The sequence below is a fragment of the Terrapene carolina genome, unplaced genomic scaffold, assembly GCF_002925995.2.
Source record: "Terrapene carolina triunguis isolate 2854851 unplaced genomic scaffold, T_m_triunguis-2.0 Scaffold95, whole genome shotgun sequence".
Classification (NCBI taxonomy): domain Eukaryota; kingdom Metazoa; phylum Chordata; order Testudines; family Emydidae; genus Terrapene; species Terrapene triunguis.
This window is the reverse complement of record NW_020664446.1, coordinates 48,626,100-48,652,769: the sequence shown is the minus strand read 5'-3', so window position 1 is coordinate 48,652,769 and position 26,670 is coordinate 48,626,100. Positions and strand designations below refer to the sequence as shown.

Below are 26,670 nucleotides of genomic sequence, written 5' to 3'. Positions count from 1 at the left end.
GTTATAGCAATTTCCTTGTTTTATCTATTGAACTAAAGATTTTATATTGCTGCCCACCACCATAGTACCTGAGCATCTTCCACGAAAAAAATAGCAATAGTAATACACCTCTACCCTTATATAATGCGACCTGGATTAACACGGATTCGGATATAACGCGGTAAAGCAGCGCACTCCGGCGGATCAAAGCAAGTTCGATATAATGCGGTTTCACCTATAACACGGTAAGATTTTTTGGCTCCCGAGGACAGTGTTATATCGGGGTAGAGGTGTAATAGAAGATATATAAAGAATCTATCATTGTGTCAATCACATACATTGCAGAACATTGAAAGAATGAATATCCGAAAAGACCTAATTCCCTTGAAATACTGATTGTGAAAGCATAATGTTGGCAAAAGCTTACAAGACAGAGGATATGGGCTGTTTCAAACTTTGGAAAGTTCATAGTTGGCCACACTCCACTTCCATTTCAGTACATGACTAAGTGTTTTTAACTGACTAGTATATGTACAGCTACACAAATTCATCATGTAGAACAGAGGTAATGCTTTAAACAAAACTTAATGAATTATGTTCTTTATATTGTTCACTAGTGAGCCTTTGATTTATAAAACACATCTATTTTTTTTTTTGTATCCTTCAACAATTTAACTTTCCGGCTTTGTGAACACTGTGAACAAACAGTTAGTTGCCTATTCATATATCTGATAGTACTTTGTTTTTTTTTAAGAGGGAATAATAAGCAGAGAAAAATATTCAGATTTTTTTAGGGAAGTAAAAACAATTATCATGGTTGGCACCTTTACTAGCCATCTTAATTGAGAGGTCAAGGACTGAGAGAACATGGAAGCTAACCTATTTTCTCTAAAACACAGTTGAGGTACATTGGCAGAATTGCAAACTGAAGTCCCCAACCCTGTCCCCCTCTAATCCATTACATTAATGTAGAAAAATAAAGAAAAGAAAAAAGGATAGTACTAATTCTGCATTTGAATACAATAGGCATAATTGAATATGGTCAAAAAAAGCGTGGCTTTTCTAAGGAGAATTTGCTCCTTTCTAAACTTAGTTATTTAGAAAAAATAAAGATTATGAGAATTTTTCAAAAGCACCTAAGTGACTTAGGAGTCTAAGCCCTATTGACTTTCAAGGAGACTTAGGCCCCTAAGTGCCCAAATCACTTTTGAAAATGAAACTTATGCTACTAAATCACTTAGGCACTTTTGATAATTTTACCCAATATTATTTAGTTGGATTTTCAGATATAATGTAAGGTTTGTTCGTAAGGGAACATTAAATAACATGAATAGCCTGAGATAAGGAGCAAAGTCTTATTATCAATTAAAAACTTGTGTAGCAGTGTGAAATAAGAGTCATAATGAGAGAGATAAATAGTAAGGAGGTCCCCAGGAATCAATAATAGGACGACTGAGGAAGTGTACAGTTAGTTGGTGAAAGTTGCTTATGGCACTATGCAGTTGATTAGTAAAGATTTGGAGGATTGTGACAAACCCCGGCTGGATTTAAACATATTGAATATTAAACAACTTCATTCCAGATGAAACTAAATTTTAAAAAAATTTAAGCATGGGTGAAGAAATTTTGTGCTGATGAATTTGCAGGAACCACTGAGAAAGAGACTTAAGAGGAGTTAATTCAGTGACGATGCCTACTCAGTACAGCTCCAGTTAAAAGGCAAATAGGATGCTTGGTTGTATTAAACATACTAAGAAAAAGAATACGGAAAATGACATTATATTGACAAAAAATACAGCCTAGAATGTTTTCTCTATTCTGTGTCATCTGATGGGCCGTGGGGGCTGTTGCAGTCAAGGGGAGGCCCTATGAGCAGGCGCTATTGAAATTGCATTGTTGGGACATGGTAGATGTCAGTGTTTAGGGTATGGCCTGTGCATGAATGGCTGTGGCTTACCACAGATACCCTAGGAAATATTGCAACAATAAATGGTGGTATGAGAATTCTGCCATTTGATGCTGAAATTGCACAAGAATGACTTGTGGGATTTTGTCACCATCCATTCTGAGCCTAAACCCTAGTTCTGATTTGGCCTCAAACCCAATCCTCTAGCCTAAACCTAATTTACATCTTAACACTGTGTACATGACCCATTTGTGTTTGAGTGTTCCAGACAGATTTCTTAGTACAACATAGTAAAATCAATTATCGTCACCAGTGAGTATTATGTTCATTATCATTATTATAAAAGCAAGTGTCACGTTATCATGCTGTTTGAGTCATAGTGTTGTGACAGCAACCTTAACTTTGCTCCCAGATGGAGCTGCAGCTAGGACCTTTTTGTAGAAAGCGGAGTTGCAATGAAGCTTACTTTTATAAGTGTATGTGAAGACAGGGTTCATGTTATTTTTCCTTTCTAGTCTCATTTCACCCTAAAACTTCCCAAGAAAATAAAAGCTGATTTTTCTTTTGGATTTTCAGCTTCATTTCACTCAATGATTTGTGAATTTTAGATCTTTATATCTGTTACATGTTTGTTACATAGAAGACTTTTGGCTTTGTGGTTCCACATCTCACCCTAAAGATACAAGAAGGGATACCCTTGATCAGTAAAAATATGCCAAGTGCACCCATTGATATACAGATGAAGTCATCATACCATTTTTTTTCTTACTACATTTAAGTGATACTTAAACATTGCTTGGGGAAACATGAAGAATTGGGTTCATGTTGCTATTTACTGATTTGTCCTGTGAACAGCATTAATGTTTTGAATGATATAGCTGAATCAGATGCCAGGAGTACACACATGATTGCTGGCAGACTAAATCAAACTTATGGAACCTCTCACTTGATTTTATACTTCACCTTTCTACCACAGAAAACTGGAAGAGTTTCTGAATTTCAGACAAATTAAGACATCTTTGAAGGAAGCTGTTTTACTAGATTATTATGTGTCGGGATTTTGGTGGGCTAAAGAGATGGACTTCACTCATCTACAGCTCTCAGGATTCATGGCCATCTTAAACTTTCTGTTGGAGAACCTCAGCAGTAAGTATAATTCTTAATATTCACTTGAACAGAAACTTAGCATGTTCTCTAAATTAATTTTAATGTAAGTGGTTAATATTTTTAATTAGAAATAAATATTAAATGATTAATTTTCTCCCTGAGTATCAACATGCTGTGTGCATTGTATTTTGGATATAACTCTTGGCTACAGTTAAACTTTGATTCCTTCAGAACAGAATAGGTGAATTTTTTAAAAATTAAACACAGAACTTTTTACCATATTATTACCTTGCAAAAGGTCCTTGAATATAATTAATTAGGAATTTTGCCAGAATGTACATATACTTCGTGGTTAGGAAAATAATTGTTAGGAATTCCAGTTGTCTTGCTGCAGAGGGTTCACTACACAAATACCTTAATATGAATTAACTGTACTAACGAAACTATGGAGAAGAATGGAAGCATATCAGAAATGAGTTTTCCCGGGTGTATGTGTGTGTGTGTGTGTGTGTGTGTGTGTGTATATATATATATATATATATATATATATATATATATAATACTATAGGCAGGACTGGTAGTGCTGCCTGTTGTTAGGGTTGCCTGACATTTCCCATTATAAAACCCTATTTTCAGTTGCTTAAAACTTTGCCAAATTTTAACCATTTGGGCTGAAATTTTCCATGCCAGGTGTCTGACTCAGGCTGAATTTTTTTGGAAACACTTCAGCTGTTTCAATGAGGATATGGAAGAATACATTGTTTTGCCCATGCTAAAATATCCTGGTGACCTTTTTTCCCCTCTTTTAAGCGATGTAGCATCTCATGCTTTGGAGCAGGGACTTGAAATTAGGGAGGAGGGTGGCCTGTGTATCAGGGATGTGTCTTTTTCTGTCCTTGTGAAAATCTTCCTAAATTTGGCCAAGTTATAAACTTTTGGAGGAAAAAATCACTCTTTACACATGCTCAGTGAGATTTTTTTTTTTTTAGATTTTAGCAGCTCACTGAAGATTTTGTCTCTACTGGGCATGCGCCATCCTGGGGCTGAGCAGGACTTTCCCTGTAGTCGCTGTTCTGCTATGAGCTATGCCGGGTTCAGACACCTCATCTGAGAACAAGGGAGTCTGTCTCCTGTGATCTCAGTGACCCTCCCCGTTCCCCCTTTGAATGAGCATGGAGAAGAAAGCTGCCTTTTCAAATGCAATGGGGACATGAGCTGGACCTGGGAGAGGAGCCTGGAACTGGAGACTGATTGGAGGGGTAGGGAAACTAGAACCGGAAGTTGGGGTGCAGGGTGAGATTGAGACCGGTTAGCAAGGAGACGGGTTGGAAGCTAGGGGGAAGACTGGGACTCACTGTGCAAGGACACTGGGACCGATAACCAGTGTAGGGAGGTGGGAGGAGAGATTGATTGGACAAAGAGACCGGGGCAAAGAGGTGAGTGGAGAGGTGAATGCTAAGACTGAATGAGATGCTGGAGGAGGGAGATTGGCATGTGGGTTTAAGTTTAAGCGTGTGCTGAATTCCCATTTAAGTCAATGAGCACTTTGACATAACTTTAATGTTCATCTTGTGCTAAAATGGTTTGCTGCATGTGGTTGGACTTATGCAAGTGCTTAAAGTTAAGCACATGCGTAAATACAATGCTGAAACAGGGCCTGAGGCAACATAAGTAATACTACTTTGGAGTGGTGATCTGTTAGTTGTGCCTCAGTTGGAAGAGTGCTAATTCAAAGTAGGGCTAGTCTCAGACTGCAGTCTAGCTTGAAGATTGAAGGCTGTAGAACATATGGCCATGGACAGCATTTGGTGCCCAGATTTGATCCCTTCAGATTCCTGAGCACCTTCAACTGCTACTGAAGTCAGTGGGAGTTTATGGTGCCCAGCACCTCACAGGAGTGCTCAGGGCCTCCAGTTCCCTTTCAGGTGTGACTTCTGTCCCTTCTTCGTGTGTTGTTGTAACCCCACAACTTCACTCTTTCTTGCTTTACTTCTAGGGGACTCCCCATTTGTTGGCATTCCCAATTCTATCATTCAGTCTTTCCACTTCCTGTGGCTTCTCCCCTGTTCACACCCCATTTTGCGTATCTAGATTACACTCCTCTTTTCCCACCATGGTTATTCTCTGATACCTCTGTGTTCAGCACGGGAAGTGAACTTTACAAGGTTTTGATTTCTGAAACACCATAAGCATCTTGTAACTTTTTTTTTTTTTAATTTGTTTCCTGTACAAAGAACCAAAGAAGTAGATCCATAGGGAATTAAAGTAGTATGGTAAATAAACCTGCCATTACACCAGTGTTGTGTACTTATCCACTTTGAAGTCTGGATTCATGATAGCATAAAGGAACAAGTAAATTGCTAAAAATCTTCAAATCCACAGTAGTCCTGGTGATGACACACATTGCATACAAATAATAATGTTAAAGCCTCTTTCTGATCAAACCAAAGTTTCAGTCACTGCTATAAGAAATTATGAAACATTTGCAAATTTTCCTCTGTCAATCTAGTTTATAAAAACAATGGTATCGTCACAATCTTTTGAATTTTAGTCTCATGTTGGTAGGACTTTTTCAAAATCAATGGTAGAAACATAAAGTAACCATCTAGTTAAGTTATATGGTGGCAGAACAGCGGATGTTTTGGTACTATGGTTCCCAATATGATAGGTATAATTGTAGTCTGAGAGTAATGGCAATTTAGTGTAATGTCGTCAGTTAAGAAAAAACAGTTGTGGAAATACAGACTACTTTTTCAGAAAGTACACTCAGCACCTAATTCTAATGTCACACCAGTTTTAGTAATCAAAATCCATGTCCTCAACAGAGTTGCTCCTAATTTATGCTGATATAAGGGAGAAGAAAATTAGACCCCAAAACTGATCACGGCAAGGATTATTTTGGAGAGCAGGTCATATGAAACACTTTTTTCTATACTCATATCCTCTATTAACTAGGTAACCCCATATTAGTAAATAGCTTATCTATCCAATTCCATTGAGGAAACTTAGTCTTCTATATGCAGCCTATCCTAAACATCATCAACAATTTAAAATAGCATAAAGAAAGTATATAATGCCCCATGTTTTCATTTGCTATCCTAATCTTCAACCAGTGCTTTCAAATCTTCTTTCCATTGTGGTGAGAATTGCATCTAATCTTTTACTAATATCTATCCAAACTGAAAAGAGATATGCCTTTATCCAGGATAGTCATATCTTGTTATACAGAGTTTAGTGGACTAAGATTTACTTTTTCACATTATTGCATCTCTTCCTTTTCCACTATAACCAAAACAAACAAATATTACCAGATATTTCATTTGGAAAGACTTAACTTGACGCCTCTGACCGAAGACTTTCTTGTTGTAACATTTATTCCCATTAGGGAATGCACATTAAGTTTTGATACCAAGGAGAAAGAAGTAGTATAAATGGAAGCCATGAAAATCTCACATTTTCGCCTGTCTTAAACAGTTAAGAGGGAGATTTTCGAAAGCACAAATGGGAGTTAGGTGCCCAGCTCACACTGACTTTTTATGAGAGTTGGCTGTTTGTTTGACTGTCCTTTATGCCTTTGAGAACCTGTCCTCCCAATTTGATTACATGATTACAAAAGATTGGCTCTTTTGATATGAAAACTTTTAATTCTAATAAAAAGTTAATTTATTTACAAATTTAATCAATCCTGTGTAACTGGATTAAAATTTTAAAAAAATACTAAATACCCCAAGTGGCATCTGATTCTTCTATTTCTTCTTCATGTTGCAGTGGACAGCATCAGAAGTTCATGAGCAGTACCAGATATATATTTTTTAAAAGATTCATAACTGTACAAACCATGCACCTGAAATAGAATGTCCCTGATTCTCTGTTCATGTAATTATGGTGACAATATCTGAATAAATAAGCTATCAACTAAGAAGTTTGTGTGTCATCTGCTTTTGTCCCTACAGGACAAAGTGACCATCAATGGTTTTGTGAAGGAATGTTAAGACTACTGTTATTTATAAGAATAATGGAAATAAGCAATAAAATTTGTCCAATTTTTTAAAAAAAATTCTACATGGCTTCAAATGCAACTTTTCAAACATTAAAAAAAATCTCTCAGTACTGTGCCAAGAAAACATCCGTCACATCTATGTTTAGTTTTTGTTCTTCTGGATTGAATTGCAGCCAAACATATTACGCTAGAAGACAACATAAAAGAACTTGGGAGAGCAATGGCTGGAATAGGGGAGTCTCATTCAGAAAAAGGTGGTGGCTTGGATTTCTTCAGTGTTGATCAAGCCAAGGCTATAATCAGTTACTTGAAGATCAGGTATTCTTTTTTTCCAGTATCAGTTATGTTTATATTCTAATACAGGGGTTCTCAAACTTTTGTACTGGTGACCCCTTTCACAAAGCAAGCCTCTGAGTCCGACCCCCCCTTATAAATTAAAACCACTTTTTCATATATTTAACACCATTATAAATGCTGGAGGCAAAGCGGGGTTGGGGTGGAGGTTGACAGCTCGTGACCCCCCATGTAATAACCTTGCGACCCCCTGAGGGGTCCCGACCCCCAGTTTGAGAACCCCTGTTCTAATAGTTCAGCACTGTAAAGTATCTGCCAATAAAAAGAGAGAGTTTTATTTAGTTTAACATGATCAAACTTTGCCAAAAACTCCTGAACATTACACTAACACCCCCCCAAAAAAAAAAAAAAACGCAACAACCCAAAACCATTTACTTAAGTAACAAGTCTCTGACCTCAAATGATACAACCCAACGACTTCAAAGTTTAAACTAACACTTTATCCTATTTCACGGTCTTGATGGTGAAGATTCTCTATTCTTCAACTGGGCAACAGCAAGTTATTCCTTTTTTTTTTTTGGCTGAGGAATGGAGAGGGGAGGGAAGGGGTAGAGTGTTATCTTAATAATTCAGTTATAAATGGAATAGTTTTAGGCCTTAGTCCAGCAAAGCACTAGATCATGTATGTAATTTTAAACCAGTGAGTAGTCCAATTGATTTCAGTGGGATTACTCACATGGTTAAAGTTATGTACTTACTTAAGTACTGTACTGGCTCACGGCCATAATGAATAAATACTAATCATGAACGTTATTTGAGAGACAAGGTGGGTGAGGTAATATCTTTTATTGGAGCAACTTCTGTTGGTGAAAGAGCTACAAAGAGCTCTTCTTCAGGTGACTTTCATCTGTATGACCTTAAGGGGAGCTCTGTGTAACTTGAAAGCTTCTCTATCTCACCAGCAGAAGTTTGTCCAGTACAAAATATTGCCTCACCCATCTTGTGTCTCAATATCCTGGGACCAGCACGACTATAACAACACTGCAAACATGACAATTATTTGATTATGTTCAAAGCCAAGTTGGGATGGTCTCATGAATGGATTAGGAAATCCAGTAGCATTTCATGTATAATGCTGTTCTAAAAATCATTAGTGTGTTGCTTTTCCTAGGCAGCCTGTACAACAGTACAAAAGAGGTCCAGCACCAGCTTGCAAACTACTGCTGTTGTAAGCACAAAAAGAGATGTGACTGCAAACAAGCAGCAATATGTATTTTTTAAATGTAACAAATGAAAGGCCAGATAGTGGCTCATCCTGCATACCAGTGCAAGGGAGTAAGGGGATGTAAGACACTCAGTATACCATACCATTTGTTTCCAGCACATGGCAGGTGGCATGCGCCACAGAGCCACTGTATCCCCTGCTTTTGCAGGTGGGCAAAAAGGGATGAGAGGTAGTAGAGAGTAATACCTCCAGCACACTGAGGAGCATACACCATACTAGGTCTACACCTGTGCAGCACACTCCCTGTCTTGAGCAGTGGGGAGACGAGGTGGGGGATTCTGAAAATCTCACTCCCAGAGTACTCCAGGCAAAGTGCAAAAATGAACTGCCCCTTGCTTTGGACTAGATCAAAATGTCATGATCTAGCCCTAAAATAAAAGATGTCGTGGTATTTATGAATGTCATCTTAACTTTTTACCTTTTTTTTTCCTTCTAAAACTTTCATATGTTTTTATGGAACAAAGGTTCTTTCATTGAAAGATCACAATGGCATTTGGGTAACTATGTATTTAGACTGATCAGGTCCATGTAGTTCGTAGTGTTTTGACCTATGAGACCATAGAACTAGTCTTACTTCCATTGAAATCTTAACTTCAGTGGGTGTAGGATCATGCCCTATAACTTTACCAGTGGAATATTAATCCGGCTAACAGCTAATCTGGGTGTTAATCAAGGGTGTACATGAATATTAAAAATCCTTCACAAATTGCTGAGCAAAATATATATATATGTACATACACTAAAGTACACCATTATTTCAGCTCAACCGGAAGAGGTGGGGCCTTTAAATCCCCAGGCGCTTTAAATCAGGATTTAAAGGGCCCGGGGCTGGGGCTGTGGTGGTAGCAGCAGCTGGGAGACCTGGGCCCTTTAAATCACCCCCTGAGCTACCAGCTACAGACGGGGCTGGGAGCCCCGGGGCGTGATTTAAAGGGCCTGGGGCTCCAGCTGCTGCTACCACAGCGGAGCCCCGGGCACTTTAAATCACCATCGGAGGGGGCTCCTGGCTGCCGCCACTACTCCGGGGCCCCGGCCTCTGGCAGAGCTTTAAAGGGATTGGGGCTCCGCTGCACTAGCAGCAGCCGGGAGCCCCTGGCCCTTTAAATCACCGCCAGAGCCCCGCCGCTGCTATCCCAGGGCTCCAGCAGCAGGGCTCAGGTGGCGATTTAAAGGGCCCCAGAGAGTAGCAGCAGTGGGAGCCCTGGGCCCTTTAAATCGCCATCTGAGCCCCGCTGCTGGAGCCCTGGGGTAGCAGCGGTAGCCGGGGGCTCGGGTGGTGATTTAAAGGGCCCGGGGCTCCGGCTGCCACTACTGCCCCGGGCCCTTTAAATCCCCGGAGTCCTGCTGCCAGAGCCCTGGGATAGCGGTGGTGGGGCTCCGGCGGCAAGTTAAAGGGCCTGGGGTTGTAGCGGCGTCCGAGCCCTGGGCCCTTTAAATTGCCGCCTAACCCCCGCTGCCGCTACCCCAGGGCTCCGGCAGGCTCCAGGGACGATTTAAAGGGCCTGGGCAGTAGTAGCTACCGGAGCCCCGGACCCTTTAAATAGCCACCAGAGCCCCGCTGCCACTACCCCAGGGCTCCGGGGATGATTTAAAGAGCCTGGGGCGGTAGCTGCAGCAGGCCCCCCCGGCCCTTTAAATTGCCCCCCGAGCCCTGCCGCCTCTTCCCCAGGGCTCCGGCAGCAGGGCTCTGGCGGCAATTTAAAGGGCCCTGGGCTCCAGCTGCTGCTGGGGGCCCCAGGCCCTTTAAATTGCTGCCAGGGGAAGTTGATCCGCCCCGGTATGGCGCACCGGCTTACTTTCACCTCTGCTTTTGGCATTTACAAATGATCCACACTAAAATGTTACCAAAAATGGCAAAGGAGGTGGGGAGGGTCAGAGTCATCTGAAGGTCAAAATTATCTGAATTAGTTCCAGATAAATTATGAGGCCTGTGTAAACACAGGCGTATATCTCACTACCAGGACATGGCAGGAATCAGAGCTGAAGTATTGCAGACTAAATGGAATGGCAGGTACCATAGATCAAACGCTCTCTCAATACCATTGCCTTGGCCTAAAGCCTGAATGAGAGAAAACGAAGGTATTAACAATTGAAAGGTGGCCTTAAGAGACTATCTTTGCTAACTTCTTCGTTCCTGGCTTGGAAATGGAGTGGGAGGTTGAGATGCTGGGCAGTAATTTGTGCTCTACACAAAGTGAAAGTCCAGTTGGCTTCATTTTCTACTCCCACACCATCACCAATAATAAAGATCCTGCAGGTCAAATTATGCCCTTGTAACAATTAACTTTTGAGTCATTTTTCAGAGCAGAATATTAAGCCCCAAAATTCAATTTCACAATGGTAGGGCTGATATCTCAAGTGTCATATTGAGTTTATTATAACTGATATGAATCTTGTAATACCTGAAATGGTTTACATTTTGTAGCTAGAATTAGAGCTCAACAAGTGTCTTTTCTTATTAGTGCTCAGGTATCCGTCACCTTGACTTAGAGAATAACTCCTAGGGTAACAAATGTGTTTAGAATACTTCCTTTCCAAAGATTTATGGTTGTGCTGGAGCTACGTTTTCTTTTCTTTTTCAGTTTATTTCAACACTATAAACTATATGAGTATCTTTTCCACAATCCCAGGGAAGAACTTGTAATAGGCGATGAGGTAAGTAATTTATATGAATAGAACTGATTAAGCAGAATTATTTAATGCAGCCCTGTGACATCTGTTTTATAAAGCTCAAAGCAATTTTGTCAAAATTGCTCAGATGCTAACAATACAGAATAGCAGATTAAAGAATAAAAGTTAGATACGGTGATATAGGTCTCCAAAATGAGTTATGGGTTTAGAAAAATGTGGTTTTCTTGGTTATAGTGGTAAATCTGTTGAGTTAAAAATATCTTCATGTACAGTATTTATAATGATCTTCAGGATTTTAATTAGATAATCCATGACTCCACTTTAAAATCAGTACTCAAATCACAAAAGATTACTTACAGTAACTCCATGATGACCACAGTTCTAGTATACCTAGGCCCATTATTTTTAATGGCAGCTATCAACAGATAATTATATTGATTGTATAGGAACATTTTAATTAGACATGCAAGACTTCTAAGGCACTCAGGTAACAGGTAATTGTGTTGATAAACTTTGTCACATATATCTTAATTTTTATGCGTGTGCACGGACACATTTATCAAAAATGCATTGTCTCAAGATTTAGCCTTTAATCAAATGTTCAGGTTCATCTGTTTATTTCTGCTTGACTCTACTAATTGAGGATATATTTCACAATAGATTGAAAAGGGTTTATGCTTTTATTTTATGAGAGAAGGCAATCAGTTGTTTTGCTAAAAAAAGGTTGAATTTTAGCTTATAAATATTAATGGAAATAAATTAAAGGGAAAAAAATGTTCAGTATTTTTCCTTTATGCTTGAAGCTGGCAGTTTGTGTTTAAAATGGTACTATCCAATTTCTTCCATGTTTCTTCTGACTGGCTTAATAAAACATACGAAAGGTTTGTTTCTTGAAGCAGTCATTAGCATTTTAGAGAATACTACATTTTACCTGTAACAGTGCAACAGGGCATGTTATCATTCATTGACTGAGCTGAATCCTGGCTCCACTGAAGTCACTGGCAAAACTCCCATTAACTTCAATGGAATCAGGATTTCACCCTCTGTTTTAATGTTGTTTTATTTTTCAGTGTTCGCTAATCAGGTGAATGGTTGGCTAACACTTGCATACTGGCAACATTATTTTTAAAAAGTGAAGCTTCAGTTAAGAAATCGTTTCACCCATACATTTTGTAATTTATGAGGTATATTACATTTTTAGTGTATTATAAATTAATTGAAAATCTTTTAAAATTGTTTTTATGTAAAGCTCATTTCTGAATGGCTAAAATCAATTTTCTGAGTCAGAATGCAGCTTTTCAGTAATGGAACTGTGAATAAATGTCAACTAAACCAATGTCTACCAGCCAAAATGACACCATCTTCCTTATTAATCATTTGGTGCAGTAGGGATAAAAACACTGGAAAAGAACACTGTCATGAATGAATGTCACCCAATTTGCCTTGGCATTTATCTAGCATCAGGACACAATTATCCTGTGACATTCAAATCTCTCCTTAAAATAAACTTATGGTGTGAAACATTCCAGTGATGATCCTCCATAGCAACAAATCTAATTTACAAAAATTTCACCACAACAAAAATTTGTACCAGTTTTGAACTTGGAACTTCCTCCGATCATCTGGTATATTATGTGCCTGCCTGTCTGTCTCTTTTAGACTGTAAGGCCCTGTGGCAGCACTTATGTGATCTTCTTTGTATTGTACAGCTCCGACCACGCTTCAGTGCTTATTAAATATTGATAGTTATATATTGTTTTCTTTGCTTTCTTACACTCAGTCTAATAAGCTATAATTTAAAGCTTTCCAGCTATTCAATAAAGTAATTTTCTCTAAATGCAAATATCTAAGTATTTGCGAGCACATGTCCTGTGATGGGAATCAGGCCCATTATATGAATGAAGGTCTCTGCTTTCAACTTGATTTCATTTCCAGATTTTATCTGGAAAGCAAAGCATTACTTAGTGCCCCGTGTCCCTGCAGTCCCTTAAACAACCAAGTAGGCTGTCTGCCTCCATTAATATTGCCTACAGGCACAGTCATGCTTCAAGCCTATTGGGCTGTTGTTCCCTTTAACAGCAAGAGCCCAACTCAAAACTCATCCCCCAGAGAAGGGGTATAAGCCCTCCTGGTGGAGGTGCCCCATACTTGTGCTCAGTAATGAGCTCTGTTCCCAGCAATGCTAATACCGATATCTGCCCTAGATCTCTTTAGTATCCAGTCTGAGCTTGAGTTTGGTATTTGGGGCTAAAACAATTTCCTTACTGAACAGTTGTGACAGATGCGGAAAAGGGCAAGTGGTCTAAAGCTCTCCCATCCACATAAGGGTTCTCTCCAAAATGGGGGAATCACTAAAACATATGCACCACTAGCCTCAACTGGATAGAATCAGGTGGTCTCAGTTTTGTTTTATAAGCCCTCTGCTGCTAGCAGTTGATGGAAATCCTCTTTTAGCTCAACTGGGAAGGGTCTCTTCTTGTGGAGCTAGAGGATCTAGGTTCTGTCCTTAGAGCTGCTGTGAGGTTCTGAATGGTGATGGTGTGCACAATGCTCATAACCATGACATGACTCGGGGGATATGGATTAGTTACCGTTATCTCCATTTTACAAATGTAGAAACTGAAATAAAGCAGATAAGTGACTTGCTTCAGGTTACACAGCATGTCAGAGTTGGGAACAGTACCCATATCGCCTGACTAAAAGTCTAGAGTTCTAATCCCAACACATGCTTCCTCAAAAGAGACATCATTACAACAAATCAGAACTGAGAGAATTTTATAACAGAGATCCTTTTAGGGAAATTGGACCATGTAATTGCCAGAAGAAACTTGGAGCAATGGATTATAGAAGAACTAAAGTTTATTTTTCTCTAATGCAAACAATTGTACAGTATTCTCGTCAGATTTCATTTCTGATCTTTCACTGCAGTTATTGCTAAGTGACCATGTTACTTCTTGTGTAGAACCAATCAGGCTAGAAATGGAAAATGAATCAAGGAGGTTAAATTATTCATACATTATCACTGGTCATGCCAATTAACATAATTTCAGTTACATAAATACAACTCATAATTAGTGGTCCCGCATGGTCTGACTAATATTATAATATACTGTAGTTTTATGAAAAAAGCATAATAGAACCAACACTTTAACTCTTTAAAGGGCTGACTGCATTTGGTGGTTTATTTAAAAAACACTGATTATAATATGGTTTTGTTCTATATTTTCACTTCAGCTAAAGTATTTTGAATAATATTGGCTTAGGTGCTTATGTTGATTAGGAATAAAAGGTCAAAACTGAAAGAGAGATGAATGGTATGTCTGGTAAGGTAATAAAACACACAGCATGCATATAACCAAGTTTGGTGACTTTAGACTTGCCTGTCCAATTGTCAACCCCATTACTTCTCCTTCACTCCAGCTCTACAAAGACTGAAAAATTGGATATACATGTATGTCTTTTGATAAACATGACACTATAAGAATTACAGTAAATTTACAGGATAGTTGTGTAAATGCCTTCAGTTTTTGTTTTTAACCAGTATATGGATGTGCCCCTTATAAACAGTGTTCTTGTTGTATGGTAGCTTCCCCCTTTGGGTATAGAAAGAGGCTCTAATAAGAAAATGGGTCAAATCCTTTTCTGAGGCAAATCAGCATAGCTCCATTGATGTCAATGAACACAATGTTAAAATGGTAGCACTATGAATTTTCTGGACTTGATATTTAAAAGTTTTTGGCATGTAAATATGAGTTTAATTTGAATGTACAATTGTATATACAAAATTACATTTGGTCATGCAGATACCGGATTTGTACATGCAATTGCTGCATAAATTATTTACAAAGTAGTTTCCCAATTCTGCAGTAAGAACTTATGGGGCAGATTGTTGTGCTCTACAGAGGTCATTGCAGTATCAGAGCCTAGGTGTGCAAATACAAAACTTGCACTAACCTACCACCTTTAACTTCAAGATTTTCGTTAAGGTGTTGTTTTCCCCATACCAAGTCCAGAGATTTCGCTATCTAGTTTGTGATTTAATGTACTTATATTAGCCTGCAAATTCAGAGAGAGCAAGTGGGGTACCAGACTAAATCTGAATATACAGGGATTCAGTGGAGCAGTTCCCATTAACACATGTCAGATCTCATAAAGATTTAAATTGTTAATACATGAATTGCATAGAAGTTTTTATTATTTTCTATTTCTGTCTTCAGTTAATTTATTTTACTTCGATAGGATGATATATTACGGCATGTCTTGTAATATTTTTCCACAACATTTACAAATTGTACTTTACACAGTACATGTTTTTGCTCTCCGTAGTGTATATTTGGATGGAATGAGTCTAAAGTCTTTTGGGATGATGTCTGCTTTGAAACATTTCCTAATAAAAATAATGTGGTTGGTAAATCTAGTTTTATTCCTAGTTGCTATAGCCAGCATGATGGAGTAATCTGCTATTTTATGGTCCAGATGACTAGCTAAGTTTCACTTCTTGAAGTAGTACTATACGATATCATTTTCTTTAAAGATGTCATAGTGGGTCAGGTTGCAATAACAATATTTAAGATTAAATTTAATGGCAGTGAACATTCAATATTATAGCAGTTTCTAGATATCACCCAGTTCAGTTAGAGTTTCAGAACAATTTCCATTATAATGTCCTTTTTCTGTGTGCTCCTAGCTTTCAGAAACATTAAGCTTTTGGGGCTGAATTTATCTAAGGTTGCTCTCTACCAAAATGTGATTTTTTTTTTAAAAAAAAAGTTTGAACAGTATCTTTTCTATGTTTGAGTGCAGGGAAAGGGAATATGCCCTTTATATTGTAAAAACTTCTACTACAACTCGTTTAGACAAGGCTACTCTAAAAGAGCTGAAGTTTGAAACTTGATATTGACATAATCATCCTAGAACTAGTGCCCTTGATTGGGGTGAGAAATGGTTTTGATTAATGAATTCTGACATTTTGAACTGAACATTTGCACACATTTACACACTAAACATGTATATTAGAAAATTTCCTTAAGCATATAGGACATGTCTGCACTGCCTCACAGTTTGGAGTACTGGAGTTTGAATAGCAGTGCACACCAAAGTTCTGCACTGTAACTCCCGTGCGTGGATGCGGTGGGCATGAATGAAAAGGTTCCTAGTTTGCATTAACGTAGTCCCCTTCAAACAGGACTACATCAATGTGCAGTAGGAACCTTTACGTTTGCACCAGCAGCATCCACACAGGGGAGTTACAGCACAGCACTTGGAAGCACACTGTTATTCACACCTCCATAGTCTGAACCTACCAGACAGCGTTGACCTGCCCTTAGGTTCACACTTAGCGGCACAGTGATTAGCTAGTTAAATGCACACTTTTCAAAGCTTGCTGTCTTCCTTTAAATGTTAATGTCTTTACTTGGCTTTGTTTTGTATGTATCACTTCAGCCAAAACATCAAAGCAAATTGAAGAAAGTATATTCAGTAGTTTTACTGTACTACTATGATTGTTTAAAGCTAGGAGGTTGCACACTTTGTAGCTTGTGTAAGCCGAGCTTCTTGTACGTTCTGCGTATCCTTGCATTCCTCCATTCTCCACCACAGACACCCTGTTTGCCACCCCTTGTTATTCAAGTACTCCCTGCAACTCCTGCTAACCTCCTCTCTGCTAGGGTCTCTGTGTGCCCCCCCATCCAGGGTCTCCCATATCAGGGTCTCCTCTTCTCTCCCATACCAGCAGCTCCTTATACACACTCATCCCACCTTCCCCCAGGCCCTCCATTCCCTTCCATGGCAGGATCTGTGTGTGCACCGCTACCCCTCTTCCCTCCCAGGTATTTCTGTGTGCCCCCCCTTCCCTGTTGTCAGATTCCTCCAATCTCTCCTCATCAGGAGGTTCTATGTTCCCCCTCCATCATGGCGGGGGATCTGTATGCATCTCATTCCGCTTTTTCCCACCCTTCCCTCCTTCTTCCCATATCAGGATATCCCAATCTCTCCCCCACCAGAGGTACTGTGTGCCCCACATTCCCACCTTCCCTGCCACGCCAGGGGTTCTGTGCTCCCCCCTGCCTCCATCACTGTGGTCCCCATTCTGTGTCTCCCATACCAAGGGTTCTTTGTGCCCCCTTCCTCCTATTCTAGGGTTTCCCATTCTCCCTCACCCCCATGCTGGGGCTGTGTGCACACACTCCTTTCCCCCTTCTCACCATTTCCTCTTCTCTGTCCCTCCCTCCCCCCGCCAATTATTATTTTTTCTCTCTGAGAGAGAAATCATTCAATGTGTCAGCATGTTAACCTCTATTGGAAGGAGAAGCAGTGATTGTTATAAGGGTAGTGTTATGCTGGAAGGTGTTAATGGCTGACATCAACTGGTTAATTGATTTATATATAATTGCACAGGTGCTTGAGGCTATGGCTGTGTTAAAGAGGTCGGAGGAGTTTCATGTGTCTACTGTCACCCTTCCAGTTTTCTAATTTTTCTCCAAATCAGTATGGGTTCTGGCCATTGATGCCTAAAATATTCCCTGAAATTTTGGAATTGATCAAATGCGGCATTTAAAAGTTATTGAGTTACTGACAGATAAGTGTTGTTGAGTTTAGTGTAAGCCCTTCACAAGCTTGGCAGTACTTTATTGACCAGGAGACCTTTCCAATGGTGAAGCTAAGTAGCTCGAGGTAAAGTGATTGGGTATGAATTTTATTTGCTTCTCTGGTGTTTCTGAATGGGTTACTTTGTGTCCTTCGGCATTCTTAATGGCTTTTTTGACTAGTTCTATAATTAAATAGAGCTGCGCGGGGGACAGTAATTATCTTTTGCGGAGGTGCTCCACCCACCACTAATTATTTTTCATACACTAGTCAAGATGCCCCCAAAATACAGTGACCCATTCAGGAAGAGGTGGGAAACGCAGCTTCCAGGTTCTTGGCTCCCCACTAGCCCGCCTGCTGAAGAGGCAAGCAGATGAGCTATGAGGAAACCAGACAGGTTTCCAAATCTGCCTGGTTTCGAGCAGAATGTCATGAAAATAGAACCATTTCTGTGAAACGTTTCACTTTGGATGAATCAGCAAATTCTGACAAAAATGTTTTGTCAACATTTTTCCAACCAGCTCTTAAAAAAATAAAAAAATAAAATTGGAAATAGTGAGGAATCTGTCAAAAAGACCAGAAACATCTTATTTGAATCTAGAATAAGACATCAGTATTTAGTTAAAATGCCTCAGCAAGGACAGCGTGGATGAACAAATTGTTCAAGGGGATATAGTCGTTCACATTTAGGTCACCAGTTCAAATTCAGCCCAAGTTGTTTAGTGATTGACAGTTGATACCATCTGCTTGCTATTTGGCATCCAGTGTGATATCATTTGGTGGTTACAGTCCAGTCTGCAAGGCCAAGTGTGCACATTGCAGATATCACCTCCACAGTTGTTGCTAATTGGCTATTAGACCTAGGCAATTATTGCACACAAAGATTCATGAACATTTGTTGTAATGGAAGTCATGAATTTGCGTAACTGCTTTTGTGACTCCCATTTACTTGCTTTTCATGCGAATTTGTGCAACAAAAATTGTGTTCACAAAAATATTTCTGGAACTGGAAAGTGTTGTGGTTACTCATGCAAATGCATCTTCACATGTGAATATCCATATGACATGTTTACACAGCCATCTTGAAATCTCATCATGAGTTTGTTGCGAATAGAGAACTTGACCTTCTTCACTAAGACAATATTGTTTTTTTAACGATAAATGGTTTTTAGCCTGTGGATATATTTTCATCTCTAACAACCTTTATCCATTTAGCTATGAAGAAGAGTTAACAGATTCTTCATATTTACAGTAATAATAAGAGATAGTTTTTGCTACCCTCTTAAAATGCTCCAGAAAGTTCAGTGTGGCCTCTAAATTTCACCTTAATATTTATATGTGGTCATATGTTACAATGGAGAATATCTCTACCTAACATTGGATCTACAATCTTTAAGCATTTAATTGATATGTTATTTTGATTGCCTATCTCTTGTTTGTAACCTCATCAAAACTCATAACATGATTTAAATAGTTATCATATTTCAATTTTGTATGGTGTGTTCAGTTGATATGTGCAGTAACTTGTATTTATACATAAACCTTAGCAATGAAAATAGTTTAAATTTCAATAAAAAGATAATAAATATAATGAGTGTGTATATGTGTGTGTGTGTATATATTTATGTATTTTATCTTAAAAATAAGAGCCTTCAAAGTTAAACAGTTGTGGTCTGTTAACAATCTAGATTGTTGGCAAGTCTTTAAACTCACTAATCAAAACATAAAAAGACAAAGGAAACTTTTTTTACAATGCAAGAATCCTAAACAAATTTCAAATTCACTTCACCTAACCATGTTTAAAATTTTGCTTTAGAGGGATAAATTATTCTTTCTCTCACTGGGGAGATGCATTTTATCGATAGGGCAGTGAGCTCTGAATAGGGACCGACTTTTCCATCTTTGTTATAATTTATGTATTCTGTTTGTGCAGAGGGCATTTTTGATGATATTCCAATTGTGAACTTTTCAAATTATTTCATCTAATTTTGTTTAGAGGGAAAAAAGTGGGTAGCTTCTTTCAACTTAATTGATATTTTAGCTAAGCTTGAAAATGGCAATTCTTTGTATTGGATTGCATTTTTTACCGATTTACAGATATGTAGACTTTTTAAAGGTCTAGTTATGTATATGGAAAATTAAGAAAGCAACCGCTTTATCTGGAGTTTTGAACTTCAAATATTTCACTTTCTGTGTTAATTAAATTAATCAACCTGCCAAAATATACCTGTGCAATGTTGTTTATACACCATTTGAGTCCCACTTAACCATTTAAACTAAATGGTTTAAAAATGGGACATAAATAGTGCATAATTTTTGTATGGACTGTCTGCATGAGAGGGACTTTCACCAATAGTGCTCAATCACAGGCCCCATGTATCAAAAGATCGAGGCACATAAATCCAGATAGGCCGTCTGAATGCACTGTCCACCTGGTGGGCAAAGAAGAGGGAACCTGTACCATTAATACAACAGGGAGCTGCCAGTCTTCCCAAGGAGGAAAATTCATATACATGAGCTCTCTGCCCTATGCACATCCCCAAACAGAGTGAGTGGCCAAGAAGAACATGGGAAGTATTCCAACCTTAGAGCTGTAGTAACCCAAGAGCAGCTCGTTTGATGGGAGGGGAAAGGACTGGGTCCAGATTCTTATTCTCGGTCGTTGTTGAGGAAAAAACTGATTTTTCAGGGAGATGTTAATAGTGAATTGTGGCTTTTGGACTCTCTATTCTTGCCCCAAACCTCTCCGCCATTGCCATGGAGGTTGGGTTATATCAGCCCATTGGGCCTGGCTTGGTCTTAGCTGAGGTACATTTCAGAACTGTCAGCAAACCTGCCTAATTTCCGGCTTTGGGCATTTCTCTTAGGTTTACAGGACTGCCTGCAAAATCTCAGAGCTTGTAGTGTGATCACAACTACCGCACTCATGAAAGTGGCATGTAATAGATTAAAGGAAGATGAAAGTTGGGTCTTTGAAGGCAGGCTGAAAAGAAGACAGCTCTTGGATCCTTGAACTCCAGTGTTGGCAGAATACACTTAAAGTAGCAAAGAGATTATTCTCCTGATTTACCCTTTTTCAGTTTCCCATAGTACTGTGGGCATATACAGTTCAGCCTAGTAATCCTATTCAGTCTGTCCTCAACTGACTTATAACTCACTAGGTAGGAATCTTCTTACCCACTGAAACGTCATTCAATGTCTCCACTTACACCATTCCCTGGTGCTTGATGCCCTTGTATACAGCAATGGATAGAATCTTTTATTGTGACCCTGGGATGGGGAGGTGTTGAGTGGCTGTATAAGCATTATGTGGACTCCTTGAAGCTGCTTTTGCACTCAAGATCTGCTTTTTTTGTGACTGCAGAGCCTAGATAGCTTGCACAGCTTCTGGAGGTTTCATGCCATGGATGGTGTTGGGCCAAAGATTGGACCACATCCTGTCCTGAATGTGCCCATTTAAATTCTAGTAACATTTATCCTGTAATATTCAGTGTTGTGTTTCATGCTGGTCCTGCTGACCTTTGTGGCAGATTCTGCACTAAGCCCCCCATATAATACTGAGAAAATATGCCGTAGGAGATGATGTTGACACTTTTAGAACACACATTTTAGGGCCCACGTTTTTTACACTATTTATTTATGTACAAGTGTCCTATTTCCACCACTTCAGATATCCTGTTGTAGGTGTCAAGAGTTTCACTGGCTTTCTATTCTGCCCAAAGAGCACTGCCTGCTGTATACCATGGTAGTGGGTCAGTGGTGTATTTGAATGCGGGTTGCAAATACAGCATGGGAATTTCTTTTTGAACTACACAGTATAAGGTAATAGCATAATTCTTAAGCAATAGATGTATAGAGTACTCAGTATTCTACTTCCATTGAGGTAAGACAATCCAAATGTGGTTTTAGGCTTTTGAAAGCATTCTATGCTGAGTTTTGGATTGGCAAAACTTCCAGCAGTTTTGGACACTGGGCTGTTGGAATTCATGACTGTGTCTCATAGACTCAGACTTTAAGCCATTTAATGCATTTTACGTGTTGTGGATACAGGCTTGGGAGATGTTGACATGTGCACCATTGAAAATGTACTTAGACTCCATATTAATTAAGCTTTGCCTTTTGTTTCATTTAAAAAAAAGGGGGAGCTGGGGTGAAAGGGTCACTTCTTAATTCTTCTTATAGTTCTTTGAATATCTGCTGAATACTCTCACTTATTTTTTTCTCACATAGAATTCCTTTAGTATTCATGATGTCCATTTATCATTTTAATTTTTATCTGTTATACATTCAGGCCCCTTAATGATCCTTCTTTGTTCTAACAAAGAAATTTTGCTAGCTTTTGTATTCTCCACGAGTTAGTTGAAGGTTTACCTTTGGAAAAATGCTAAATTACCTGTAATGATGTAACTTCAAAGGAAGCATTTAATGTAGTTCTACTCTGACCCATTCTTGTTATTGGAAATTATATATATGTATTTTTTTTAGTATTACTATTGTCCCTGCTGACCCAGATTAAAAGGAACTGATGGCTGGAGGCAAGGTTGCCTTTTTTTTTTTGTTTTGTTTTGTTTTGTTTAAACTCTTACCAGAGGTGCACTATAGTGCCCTCATGTGGGAATTCTAAAAACATAATTACATTCCAGTCTCTCTGAGAATGGGAGCTCTGAGGCAAATCCTGTTCACACTACTCATGAGAATAGTTCCCAAAAGGATTTTACCTTTTGTCCTTTTCTGCTGCACTTGCAAACAAAACTATCTGAATTACTACTGAAATGTAAAATAATCCCCTTTTCATTGAAGCCCTGAAATAGCAAAACCGAATGAGAGAGGTTAAAAACAGAATCTTAGTCTTATCTCTGCATTTCCTAGCTTCTGCTGGTGTAACTCAAATTCCTACTATTATTAATGGTATTTTTATTGCCCTATATTTAATAGGCTCTCCTTGTTCTGATCTTACCATTTAATTTAGGTTTGTAATAAAGGAAAAAGGGTACACAATCAAAGTACTAGAAGTAATTGGTCAGCCCAAGCATTGCTAGAGCTATGTAATGAGTTGGGGGACAAAACAGGGCTTTGGTGTCAGTCATAAAGTTCATAGCCTTTAAAACTGACAATGAAAACACATAGCTACTTTAGCATATTTTTCAGTGAATTTAAATGACAAATTATTGTATATATTGAATATCAGAGCAACAGAAAAATCATACACCATGGATAGACTTTATTAATTTAAGACACAGATGACAGACATTAGACAAGCTTAGAAGTCTGACAGACTGAGTCTTGGTGTTTGACTAGTGCAAGAGAAAATGAGAATTTGTCTTTTTGTAGATTATTTTTCTCCTTCATAGTATAGTGTACATTAAATAAACTAATACATATGAAACGTACACATTAGAATAAAATTTAAGTCTGGAATGATGCAACTTATTTGGAGAAAAGATTTCAGAAGGATCGTACAAGAAATACAGCCCCTAAGACATAGCATATCAAATGTAATAAAATGGGGGAAACTGGATTGCTCAGGGAATTAATAATGAGATTATAGGGTCTTTCTCTGCTTAGTCACCATTTTGAATATGGAGTAATTGTTCAGCAGACTATGTGAAATGAGCTGCTTTCCACCCACTTTCTAATAAACAAAGGTCATTTTTTTAAAAAACCTGCTCTCACCAATTTGCTAACAAACAATGAAATTTGGAAACACAGGAATTGCTTGACCATGATGGTGCCTCCAAGATCAATTTGTACAGGACAAATGAATTTTTTCTTCCTAATTCCCCCTGTACTCTTCCCACATGTTGTGGGTGCGAGCACAGACGGATTAGTGTGAATATTAACAAAACACATCATATGGTGTGACATTTACCCAGGTGTACAGGACCCACATAAGACTGTGCGGGGTGGAGGGGGAAAGGACTGCTGCACTTCCTGGGCATCAGTTAAGGGTGTCTCTGAGGCAGCTCCAATAAGGGTCGCACAGTTTATGGCGTGGGGGAAGAACCAGACTCTGGAGGGTCTCCTGGAGACCCAGTGGGCCCAAACCCCTGCATGCTGTTCCTCATAGACTGGAAGGAAGAGTGGCTGTGCAGGGTTTGGGTTGTAGCCTCACAGGTTGTCTGTGGGTTGCGTGAATTCTATCTTCCTTTGTCTGGTTTAGCATGCTGCACAAAGCCCAGATTACACAGGATTTGTATGGGGAGGGATGAATTTCACCCACTATTGCAGCTATTTGGGAAAACTGTTGAGTATTCAACAAGGATCCAACTGTGCCACCATCATTCACGTTGACTAGTATCTTACCCCAGGAGTAGTCCCAACAATGTCAGTGGCTGTTTGCAGAGTAAATTACTGTACTAACATTGTGAGTAAAGGTAGCAAAATCAGGCCCCATGTTAGAATCCGTACAGATAATTTAAACACAAGGATGATCTCACAAGAATGCAAAGATCCCTAGTTTATAGTCTCTCAAAATGCTAGTGCAGCTTTTTGCTCAGGATAGGAGAAAGTGGTGAAGTAGTTTATCTTTATAGATCAGTCCTGAAGAAGACCTCATATTCCAAACACTTTTTTATTAATTTGTATTGTTTATTTCCAGCTGTAACAGAGTGGCTTGCCCCTTAAGTTTAGGAGGCCTGGGGCCAGCCAGCTCTGATTACTAAGGAGGCATATCTGGGAGAGAGGAGACGATTTCCCCATAAATATAATCAGGAAGCTGCATGGAGAGGGGGAAGCGTAGGATACTGTGGGGAGTGAGAGAGGCTCCTACAGGAAAACCCTGACAACCAAGGGGATTTGGGGGCCGGAGCTCAGTGAGCAGGAGGCTGCTGTGGGAAACCCTGACTGGGTTTGGGCCTGGAGGCCAGTGCTAGGAAGAGCTGGGAGGATGGGCTATGAAAACAGACTGGCGCAGAAGAAGACACCAGAATCAAATATTGACTTCTTGGTTGTTATGGATTTTCTTGTGGGACCCTGAAGATTAAGTTCTGTTTCTGTTATTAAGCCAGCCACTGGTGGGTGTGATAGTAACCCAGAGACAAGCCTTTCTGCAGTTCTTAAGGAAACCTGAAGGGGGGAGAAACAGAGGCAGGATGCTGCTAAGTGACCTCTGGCCATGAGGGGGTGCTCAGTAAACAGTAACCCCATTAAATCAGCATTAAATTAAGGTAACTTGTTGTGATGTGATGTTTAGTTTTCAACATTAAAAGAATGTTGCAGTAGAATTTATAGTAGAAATTATATTTGTTAGTATACATGTGTAGCATTTAAATTCTTCTTGGCTAGACTAAAGTAAATTTCAAGTAATGGCAAGTAAATTTAAATAACAGAGCCATAATTAAATACTTTCATGCCTTTGAAAATATTTTAGCCCTGATTTTTTCTTTCCCTGCCCCCTTATTTTTACTGGCTTTAATTATCCATGATCAAGGGAGGAGGAGTATACTGCTATTGCAATATTTTCTAAAACAGAACAGTGCCAGAATGAAATATTTGTCTGTGTACATTTGCCAACTTGTTTTCATTCTTTTCCTCCCCCACCACTCCTTATATTCTGGGAGGGACTGCTGATTGGTGCACTGGATCAAGGACAGTGCAAAATTAGTACAGCAGGAAACTTTGAGATGTTTAAATAACTTTTGCAATAGAAGTAGGCTTTTTAACTAATTTCAGAGTGAAGTTACTATATTTCCAGAGTGTTGTAAAACTGAGACAGGAGAGCTGGATGCCAGTGTTAACAAAAATAGAATTCACCAAATTCTTTATGGCTGTGTTTAACCTCTGTTCCTTTAATCATATGCACAGCAGGGGAAAGGGATGTGCTAAAACAATTTGTTATGTATAAAGCAGCGGACATTTTTAGCTACAAACCACACTGCCAGTTGGAATCAAACAATAAGGCCAAATTTATTTAATTTTTTAATGAATTTTGAGCTAAGTGGTCCTTTTAATTACATTAATCGGGCAGACTTCCACATTGCAAGCCTTCGGGCTAGAAGTGCAATTTAAATCCTTTGTACTAAATATGTCAAAACTTTTGAAATAGATGAAATGGTTTAACATTTGCTTGATTTATATTTCACTAACACACACAATTTTTATAATTCAGCTTTTATCACTGCAATGTGGTGCCATGACAAAATAAAGAGAACAGTAGTTTTGCATAAGTGTTTATATAATACATGAGATGTATATAAAACTGGACTGTGTGTATAGGGGACTGGATTACTCAAGGGATTAATATTGATCTAGAACCTTTCACCTCAAGTCACTGGTTCAAGCCCAGATGAGTAGTGATTGAAAGTTATTGAAGTCTGAAGCTGTTTGGTAACCTATGCAAAATGAACGGGTGGTGTCAGTCAAGATAGGGAAAAGATACAACCAGTCTAGTAGCAGAAAAGAAGGTGGGTGCTTCAAGGGATTGAGAAGAGGTGGAACAGAGAGATGGAAGCCTGGTATCTTTGTCTCTCTCCCCTCACCTTGGAATCCTAAGTGGCTATACTATTTTTAGATATGGTCTCATCAGATTTCGTAGCTAGGTAAGATTGAAATGGGTTGATGCTTGGTTGGAAATTTTCCAAAAAAAACCCTTCAGGTGTTGTAGTAAATGATTGGTGACAAAATAAATAGTAAACCAATGCCGTGATTTGGTGGTGGTAGGGATTGCATGGCAGGATCTGTTCGAGAAGATATAAAACTGATGTCCTGGACACTTATTAGCTCAAGGACACAAATCACAAAAGTAAGTGTTAACCACAATGTCATCGTGCTATATTCCAAATGAGTAATTACAACCTTCCTATAGTAATTCCTCTGTAAATACAACTGGTTGAGGTAGGTATTCACTCTCTCTTCATCTTTTTTAATAAAATTAACATGGCTCAT

At 38.9% G+C, this 26,670-nt stretch overlaps 1 protein-coding gene across 2 annotated transcripts in view; it reads left to right on the top strand.

Annotated features, from left to right (window-relative positions):
* The window catches only part of CABCOCO1 (ciliary associated calcium binding coiled-coil 1), a 66,052-nt gene that overhangs the window by 13,160 nt on the left and 26,222 nt on the right, over positions 1 to 26,670 (top strand). For both annotated transcript variants that reach the window (XM_024209329.2, XM_024209337.2), the window contains exons 3-5: positions 2,862 to 3,031; positions 7,166 to 7,310; positions 11,154 to 11,226. In XM_024209329.2, the coding sequence (XP_024065097.2) occupies positions 2,862 to 3,031; positions 7,166 to 7,310; positions 11,154 to 11,226 (388 nt within the window). The remainder of the gene's footprint in view (positions 1 to 2,861; positions 3,032 to 7,165; positions 7,311 to 11,153; positions 11,227 to 26,670) is intronic.